The sequence below is a fragment of the Penaeus japonicus genome, unplaced genomic scaffold, assembly GCF_977035675.1.
Source record: "Penaeus japonicus unplaced genomic scaffold, GWHDUDI00000001_assembly GWHDUDI00000038, whole genome shotgun sequence".
Classification (NCBI taxonomy): Eukaryota; Metazoa; Arthropoda; class Malacostraca; order Decapoda; family Penaeidae; genus Penaeus; species Penaeus japonicus.
Window position 1 is genome coordinate 16,156,638 of NW_028234440.1, and position 10,000 is coordinate 16,166,637.

The following is a 10,000-nucleotide window of genomic DNA, read 5'->3' on the forward strand; positions in this document are numbered from 1 at the left end:
ATCTTCCTATTTTGTCTCTGCATATACTGCACATGTATGAGTATCTTTAATATATCACTCATATAGATTTAATGTATACATATTTCATCTAATAATATACACTAACTTTACGTTCCTGAATACTGTTACCATTCATTTAACTTCACTCTCCTTCGAAAAGTCCGCCAAAAGGTAAACAAACTCAATATCAGCAGAGAATCCATGTTTTCCTGAAATGGTTTGTAATGCAAGTCTAGGACAATGATGCCTAATATACCCAATACAGATATAACTTTCCATACGTGTTACGCTCATATGAAGTACTGGTAACTGTTGCCGCACGTGCTATTGCGGATTTTCAATTAATGCAAGGACGACTGATACCGCTGTGTAGGACTCACTCCAGTTATTGAAAGTGGTCAAACCTGAAATATGTTACATGGTTACAATCAACATTGGTATAATCTGTCCCAATTATCCTTTAACATTTACAATTGTGCAGTACGTGTTATTATACTAAACAGGGTTATCAAGTTGATATAGATCACTTAAACTAGATCTCTGTAATCACTAAATACATACACACTGCCGAACAGACGCCGTCCTTTGTGGCTATTCTTATCTTACAGGTCGTCCACGTCCTCTCACGACGGAGTGGCGTTCTATACTGTTTCAATGCGAATTTCTTCACTCTGCGTATGTGGTCCTTCGCGGCCTATCGTGGCTTTGTCAGCACGGGAAAACAAGAGAGTACTGTCCGCGATAGATAAACATAACTTATGTGATGAATGTGGGCCAAGTGGTGTGGTTCGCTGCGTGGGGTTGTTCGATGACACCAGCTTTCAATGACGAATTAACCCATATGGAAAGCATTAAATATGTTTGTCCGTCGAGGCCCCTGTGAGCGGCTATTGGTTCCGTATAGAGTGGTATCTGTGAGTTTTTGTTCTCTTCTTATCTTTAATCTCTTTTCTCTTCTATCTTTCGTTAACGTTCTTTTCCCTATCTATCTCTATTTACGTCCTTTAACGCCGTCATCGGCGTTAACAGTAACAAAGATTATATAAAATATCTTCATTTTTTTTCGCCCGTGTAATTATCATGATAAGCCCACCCACGTGTCACGGAGTTTCCACAAATGTTCCAATACTTTCCACGCTTTGACATGAATACCCGCTCCGAAAATACCAATCGCGGCATGTTCATGTCATGTACTCGGCGCGCTAGGGACTTAAAATACGGCTGTAACACTGAAGGGCTGGTACTCTGCGCACAGCAAACGTTGCCTACAGAAGAATTACCAATTGAAATAATATGCTATTCAATCTAAAATAAATTATTCATAATTGTTAGTACTTTAAAGAACAATAATATATATATATATATATATATATATATATATATATATTCCCCAAACCTTCACGGAATGAAGGTAAGTAGGCAAGGTTGGGTAGGCCTAGTAACTGACTCCCTGATGACTATGCCCTTGCGGAGCCATCTATGTGTAAAACTAATAATAATAATAATAATAATCATAGTGGACTGTGCATGATACATGTAGGCCTGTCGTCAGCTGCTCTTCTGATCGAAAAGTATGCAGACACGAAGACCAAAGACATGTAGGCCTACTTATCTTCCTAACCTATATAATAGAAAATAAAACTAGAAGACTGTTGTGTTGACAAGCCTTGTTATTTCCTGATGGATATTAATATTTTGGAGGAAGTATAAATAACAAATGTAGTACAATATGCATACTTCAAACATCCTGTCAAATATGTGCATGGCAGTAAACCTTTTGGTTTGTATTTGCATGTATGTAAAATAAGCATTGTAGCTAATCAATCACTCTATGTCCTTGCAGGTTCTTGCCGCTGCGGATTGGTTACTAGTAGCCGTATCATAGGGGGTCAAGAGATATCACCTTATAACAAGTACCCTTGGCTTATTGGTATGCTTCGACCTAAGAAATATGGTAACGAATTTTTCTGCGGTGGATCGATCATCAGCAAGAATTATGTTCTCACCGCTGCTCACTGTCTGCTTGGTGATGACGATCTTCCCCTTCCAGCAAAGGAATTCCAAGTGGGCATTGCAGACCATAATTTCAATTCCGAAGATGACAATATACAAGGCGTTACACGCGCAGTGAAGGTGAAGAAATACATCATCCATGAAGATTATGTCCCTCAAGACCTTTTAGACAATAACAAAGACATCGCACTCCTGCGTCTGGCAGAGTCGCTGGATCTTACAGCACACCTGGAAATTCAACCAGTGTGTCTGCCCTCGAACCCAGACAGGAAGTACGAAGGAGAGACCGGGACCGTGATAGGCTGGGGAGACACGAAGAACGGGAAAGGGGCATATCCTGATGCGGCCAGGGAGGTCGACGTACCCATTGTGGACTGTAAAAAGAAGAAAATAGCGGGTTCTCCCATTACCCCACAGATGATGTGTGCAGGGAAGGCAAAGTCGAAGAATAAAAGCGCAAAAGGTGCTTGTTTTGGCGACTCTGGTGGACCGCTTTTCGTAACGGAAGAAGGCAGGAATACTCAAGTAGGAATCGTCTCCTTTGGGCAAAGTTGTCTTAAACCAACTGTTTACGCTCGAGTGACTGAATTTGTTGACTGGATCAGCGACAACACTGCTGATGAGATATACTGTCAGTAATATTGCATAGGAAGTGAAAACAAAAGATTCATCTACGATACGTGGTGTTTAACGTGGTGTTTAGTGGAATTTTCATTAGAAAATAATGCATGCTGGATAAAGTCTTTGTGGTCACTTACTACTCGACTTCCTCTTCTTTAGAGTCATTGTATCTGAGTCTGCTGCCTTTGATGCTGTGATCTGTATGATGGAAATTAAGGAGAGTATATAAGCCCAGTTCTCAAACAGTCCCAGGTAATAATGGAATCTCCTATCTCACGTTTTTTTTTTTTTTTTTTTTTTTTTTTTTTCTAACTAGGACTACAGGGTGAGTTTGCTTTCTCGTGACTCAGTAATAAGTCCTGAAAAAAGCAAACTCCTCCTGAGTTAGGAGAGAGATGACTGAAGAGAAATGTCCCTTATTTACATATTTTTCGAAACTATAAGGGCTCTGAAACAACCAGTTGCCCTTATGGTGAACAGCCATTTGAAAGTGTTATTTTTTAAAGTCTATTATACTACACTTATACCAGTGGTAGTGGCATTATAAAGTTAAACGACTGTAGTTTTATTAGATAATTTGTTGATGTAATTTTTTTAAAGTTTCAATTGTAGAAAAAGAAGTAAGAATAATCCCAATTTTGTTTTTTGCATTTCTCTGAATCAAATAATTGAATCTTGCGAAGCTAATAACGCAGTAAGGCCCAAATTCTGGCTGTATTGTTGAAGAGCCCATTTAAGTTGCCGAAAAAGAAAGAAAGAAGAAGAATCTGCATGGGGGTTTCATTACGAACTTTGAGTGTGTCCAAAAATGTAAGAATCAATTCTGATTTGTATCATTCCTTGATTGATAAGGACGCCTAGGCAAATTTCTCCCCTTACTTCTGTAAATTCTGATGGGGAAGCTATGTTTCTCTAACCCTCTAATGAAAAAACAAAGCAACCATACAATAGGCCATTAAAACACTTGATAACGCTTGAGTGCGGGAAAAAAAATATTACTGTTGCAAAAGATGAATATCATGATCATTGCATCTTAAATCTCGTATGGATGTTAGTTAAATATATTGTAGATCTCGCAGCACTGTTTAGTAAATGCATGTTCATTCAAATCTTGTATCACTGTTAATGTATGGGATCTATTGTCATTTTTATGTACATATTTACTGTTGGAAAATAAAGCTGAATTAAGTTATTTTCCTCTCCTTATCACTTTTAACTTTATAATTGTTTTAGTTTCAAATTATAAAAGATTGCATAATGCAAGCATTTACGGGAATATTTCTGTTGTTGGATGTTAGTCATTTCTTTCTATGCATTTCTTGGTTCAAGTGAGCTTTTGAATAAAATCTAGTGGAATATAGAATTAATTTCTTTAAGTCATTACTTTAATTTAAAATGACCAATATTCATTGAGGAAGTTATAAGGGACTTTATATACGATGAAAGGTCACTCAACAGACACATATTTTTACACGGATGCATTTTATACCTACATAAATAAATGTATATATAATGTAGGGGACTCATTCTAGTGTACCATATATATTAGAAAAAAGAAATAGTCCCTCGACATGTAAATATTTATACCAAGCCTCCCTATCACCAAACACGTGTCTCCATCCCATAGTAAACAAACGTACGGCAAATATTTATCAGTAAGTAATGTCACTTTTCTCACATTTCTTGTACGTCATTCACTTCTATAACAAGGGATTCCCATAAAACGTTTGAATTATCAATAACTTTAGCTTGAAATAAGTGGAAGGAGTAGCTCAAAATGGCTTTAATTGGTAGCTAGAAATGGCTTTAATTTATAGTTATTATACTGGGAAAGCTGAGAGGAATGAGCGTAAGCTTTTTATCTCGAATTAGTGATAAACAGGTAAATATTACAGATAAATGTGATTGACAGAACAACAAGGACTGACCTTAGTCACCTGTACAGGCTAGGAAAATCCATAATTTTTACTCGTGTTAGGTTTTCTTCATGAAATCAGCTGAAGCTTACCTCTGAAATGAAGAGGAATAATATTTCTGAACAAATATATAACTGGGTTAATTTTTCGTATATGTTTTCTGTGGCTTTTACAGAGATGATTTATATTCCTTGATGAGTTTTGATGTGGTTAAAATTTACTTGATTTCAATTGCAAATAGGCTTGGGGGACCTGTTGCAAATTATTATTTTGGGTAGGGTGACATGATTCATATAAAGTAGTATAGATATCTGTTTAATGCATAATTAAAAGATGTAAAATTTGTGGTTTTCTTGCAATTTACTCACCTGCACGGCACACTTCATACACGGTGATCCAATTTGCCATGTATGACAACGATTTGGCAAAGAGTCCAATATGCATCCTTTGTGTAAATTCTAGCAAGATAGAGCTTGTTCTGATTTTCACTTTAACAACAACAACAACAAAAGTCTGGTTGCATTATCCATACATAAGCCCTCCTATCAGGACCAATATGGAAAATACATGATTACATCATAAGACAGCTGGCTTCTATCTTGAACTTTGCAAAGATCAAAACAAGAAGCAACCTGAAACCATCCTTGATTATGCTTAGTCTTTTGGGTCAAATGATGCATTGATTGTCCAGGCCTAATTTATTATTATTATTATTTTTTTTTTTTTAATATGTACACCAAGTAAACCAGAAACACATTAGTCAGTTGTTTATTGGTGAAGGACAAATGCCAAAGTTATGTTTATTTTAGTTATATATTAGATAAAATGTTAGAGATGAAATGTGTCATTAACTTGATCAGTCTTTCATTTCTGTTGCTATTTACCATAAACGTAAGATTGTTAACCATAAAAAAGACTTATATGCTGTGGTCACTTCAAATTTCATGTTCATATGCATTGATGGAGCACAATAATAATAATGTGGTAACCTTCATGAAATACTGGCCGAGGATATCTGGTGAGCACCATGCATGCACACATGCATGCACACATGCACAAAACTAACAGCATATTTTTTACTCTCTAAATTAACCTATGCAAAACAATCACCTGTTTAGTTCATATATATATTTAAACAATACATTTACATTTACATTATGAGATTTATATTGAATTTCAGGTTGGTTTCAAATGAATTCATGAGAAAAAAAAGAAAAAAAGATAGGGTGTACTACACATATTTAAGTAGCTTTGGTTACATCAAAAGGTCTTAACAGTTTAAACAAAAAAAGCTTGGTTAATGCTTGAAAATTCACATAGTACAGCAGAATTTTCCCAAGGCAGAAGAATTAAATATGCAGAGAGTTCTTTTTATAAAACAAAATCACAACCATACTATGTAGAATATAGTAAAAAGCTACTTCAATATTGATTGATGCCAGATCACCTGCAGGCATTACTTTTGGGAAAATACCCATGCATTAAGGAAAGTTGAAAGAAAAGAAGAAAAAAAAAGTTTAGAAAAGTTTAAAAAAATAAACTGTTCGAGAGATACATTCACTGATTTTCTTATTTGTAAATGAAGTTCATAGAAAACCACATGCAAATTTGTAGAGAAGTTAAAGGAAATTAAATTACATGATAAGAGAGGTCACCAAATTCCCATCATGAGATCCTGTAATATACCACAATTTTTCAAAAGCGCTCCCCACAGATGATCATGCTTACATAAATAACCAGTTGATACCATAATGCAATCTTTCAGAAAAATATTCATTCAATAAACTAACATTCTCTTCCCTACCACAATCCCTACAAATATTTGAGTCGAGTGAGTTTCTGACCTAACCTCCTATCCTTCAGACAGCATCATGGGAAGGAATAAACTGAATGTAAAGACAGCGATGAAGTCTGGCAACCCCATCTACAAAAAGGCAGGAGGAACGCTGCCAGGAAAAGCCAAAATAAAGACCAAGCCCGTTAAAACTAATCTCCGCAAGGTGAGCCCAATTTACTCCAGTTAAATGACATATTCATTTAAAAAAGGTAGGTAATTGTAGTCATTATATTCATCCTTTCATATATTTTTTTTAAAGGTTGGTCTATTTCATTAGTGTAATTACTAATACTACTTAAAGATATTATTTTACTTACGTATTTATTTTTTGTGCTTTTCTTTCCCTTTTATTGATTGATTTGTTATTTTTACTATTACTTTTAACATTATTTTTATGATTATCATGATTACTATTAATATTTTTTTTCTTTAAAATAAATGACAGGTAGATTTGAGGATATTAGCATTTACAGAATTCTTTGCGAGAAAGTACTCTAATGTTCTAAATTTCCATACCCAGCTTCGACTTATGTGTACTTGTATTATTGATATAATTATTTCTTTAATCATAAACTATTTGAAGTAAGAGATATATGATTTCTGAATATATAGAGTATTAATGTATTGGCAGTAATAGGTTACAGAAATAAATATCTGTGGAATTGGCATATTTTCATTAATTTCAGAAAGGGATATCATTTATTACATCTCATCTATTTAACATTGTGTATTCATACTAACATAAACAATTGTAATTAAATGTATAATTTATAATTGTAGGAGATCAATATAAAAACCATATTCCATACTGCTTAAATTTTTCATTCATTCCCCCACAGTTAAAACTCAACAATGAAGCGGCCATAAAATCGTTGGACAAGAAGGTCGACTCCTTCCGCCAGGCCGTGAGCGATAGCCAGAAGAAACCCAAGGAACGGCCACCCAAACCAGCGGCAGAAGACGCACCGGAAGTAAACATGGAAGAAACGGTCGAGGAATTGTCAAAATTGTGATGAAATATTAGCTGGAGAATTGTTTTCTTTGCCCTTTTTTTTTTTACTTCTTACTTGGCGAGAGATTATTTCTTAGGCATTTTGGAAAACGTTGTGTCTTTACTCTTTCTGATGAAAAGTGTATTTTTTTTTTTTTTGGGGGGGGGGGGGGGGCAAAGTTTGATTCTTATATTTCAGACCATGAAGTTTTGATAAGCAGGGATATGTGTTTGTGATGTGAGGATTTTGATGTTTGTGAAATATATATATTTTTTTCATGCTGGTTCAAACAATGAAGATTATTACAAGGATTTATTTGCATAGTACAAGCCTATCACAGTGAAAAATCTTAAAATTGTAAGCCAGCATTTTCTTTTCTTTTTTGTTATCTGATTTTGGTCTGTTACAGTGCAAATATATTATGAGATAATGCTAGAAGAAATAGAAGAGATCATTTCTGTTAGTTTTGTTTTACTCTTCCACTTTGCAATATTTGTATCAATTGGTGATTGCTTCTTTAATTAAATAAATGGCATGTGCAGTGACACATGCATGTACATTCACATGCACACACACTCATGAATGCACACACACACACATATATATATATATATATATATATATATTATATATATATATATATATATATATATATATATATATATATATATATATATATATATATATATATATATATATATATATATATATATATATATGTATATGTATACACACACACATATATATATATATATATATATGTATGTATATGTATATTCATATATATATATAAATATATACACACACTTATATATCTATATATCTATATACATCTATGTATATATACAAATATATATATGTATGTATACACACACACACACACATATATATATATATATATATATATATATATATTATATATATATATATAATATATATATATATATTATATGTATATGTATATTCATATATATATATATATATATATGTATATGTATATGTATATGTATACACACACACACACACACATATATATATATTAAGATATATATATATATATATATATATATATATATATATATATATATATGTATGTATGTATGTATATTTATATATACATATAAATATATGAATATATATTATATATAAATATGAATATATATGTATGTATATATATATGTATATATATATATATTATATATATATATATATAATATGTATATGTATATACACACACACACATACATACATACATACATACATACATATATATGTATGTATATATGTATATATATATATATTTCTTGATTTATATATATATTTAAATATAAATAGATATAGATAAATAGATATATGTATATATGTATATATATATATTTCTTGATTTATATATATATTTAAATATAAATAGACAGATAAATACACACACACACGCACACGCACACGCACGCGCACGCATGCACACACATGCAGACACACACAGACGCATACATGCACACACACAGACACATACATGCACAAACACAGACATACACACACACGCGCAGACACAAAGACACATGCAGACACACACACATACCCGCAGATACACAAACACAAACACACACACACATACACACACACACGCAGACAAACACATGCACAAACATGGACATGCAGACACACACACACATACATACACACACACACACATATACACAAGTCAAAGGAAAAAAAGCTAATCTACAGAAGGACAATCCACCATCAGAAACTGTTGACGATTTTTCCTTAGAAAAAAAAAAAAAAAAAAAAAAAAAAAAAAAAAAAAAAAAATATATATATATATATATATATATATATATATATATATTATGCCATTCATGAGAAGCTTTAACAAATACAAGCATCTGCCCAAATAGATTGTGCTGCTCTCTCAATATAAATTTAAAAGAGATTTAAATGAATCCTACAAACATGAAAAAGTGTGTCCGAGCACAGGCAAGGGCAGCCTTCACAAAAATAAATTCTTTATGTAAAACCAAAGCAAATATAATGAATTTCTTAATGAGTGCATATTCAAGGTGTCCACAAATACAAGTCATATGCATGGCACTGGCAGGCAGGTGTCCTAATGAATCTTTTATGAACTTCATAACAAATATGATAATGGCAGTGCTTTGTTCAAGGAGTCTAAAATTTAAAAATCAAATCAAAGAAGTAAAAAAATGGGATCCTGCTTTATGTAGGGCTGGGCTACTGGAAGCCTCGGATTGCTTGCTTGCTTAAAAAAATAAATAGATAAAAAAATCAGTGCAATTTCTTCCCTATCCTCCAATGAAGGTGTTCGCCAACTCCAAATAGTAAAAAAAAAAAAAAAAAAAAAAAAAAAAAAAGAAAGAAAAAAAAAAAAAAAATGTGGTAGGCATCCTACCACATGCAGGGCCGGGCGACTGGAAGCCTTTGATAAAGGATTAGAAATTCCTTCGGAGCAAGAAAAAAAAATATTCCTTCCTAATCACACAATAATGAAGATACATCCTATCCAACCTTGAAAAGGAAAGAAGATTGCAAAAGATGGCATCCTGCCACATGCAGGAAGGATTAGAAATTCCTTCGGATCAAGAAAAAAAAATCTTCCTAAT

At 33.0% G+C, this 10,000-nt stretch overlaps 2 protein-coding genes across 2 annotated transcripts in view; both read left to right on the plus strand.

The window, feature by feature from the left end:
- LOC122262719 (venom protease) overlaps positions 1–3,560 on the plus strand; it is a 12,621-nt gene extending 9,061 nt beyond the window's left edge. Inside the window, exon 5 of the mRNA XM_043030826.2 lies at positions 1,844–3,560. Within this exon, the coding sequence (XP_042886760.2) occupies positions 1,844–2,652 (809 nt within the window). The 3' untranslated portion in view covers positions 2,653–3,560. The remainder of the gene's footprint in view (positions 1–1,843) is intronic.
- Positions 3,561–4,165: 605 nt separating this feature from the next.
- LOC122262720 (uncharacterized) lies at positions 4,166–7,842 on the plus strand. The gene is made up of 3 exons (XM_043030827.2): positions 4,166–4,289; positions 6,414–6,550; positions 7,227–7,842. The coding sequence occupies exons 2-3, from the start codon at positions 6,422–6,424 to the stop codon at positions 7,398–7,400; spliced, it is 303 nt and encodes a 100-aa protein (XP_042886761.2). The 5' UTR covers positions 4,166–4,289; positions 6,414–6,421; the 3' UTR covers positions 7,401–7,842.
- Positions 7,843–10,000: the final 2,158 nt, after the last annotated feature.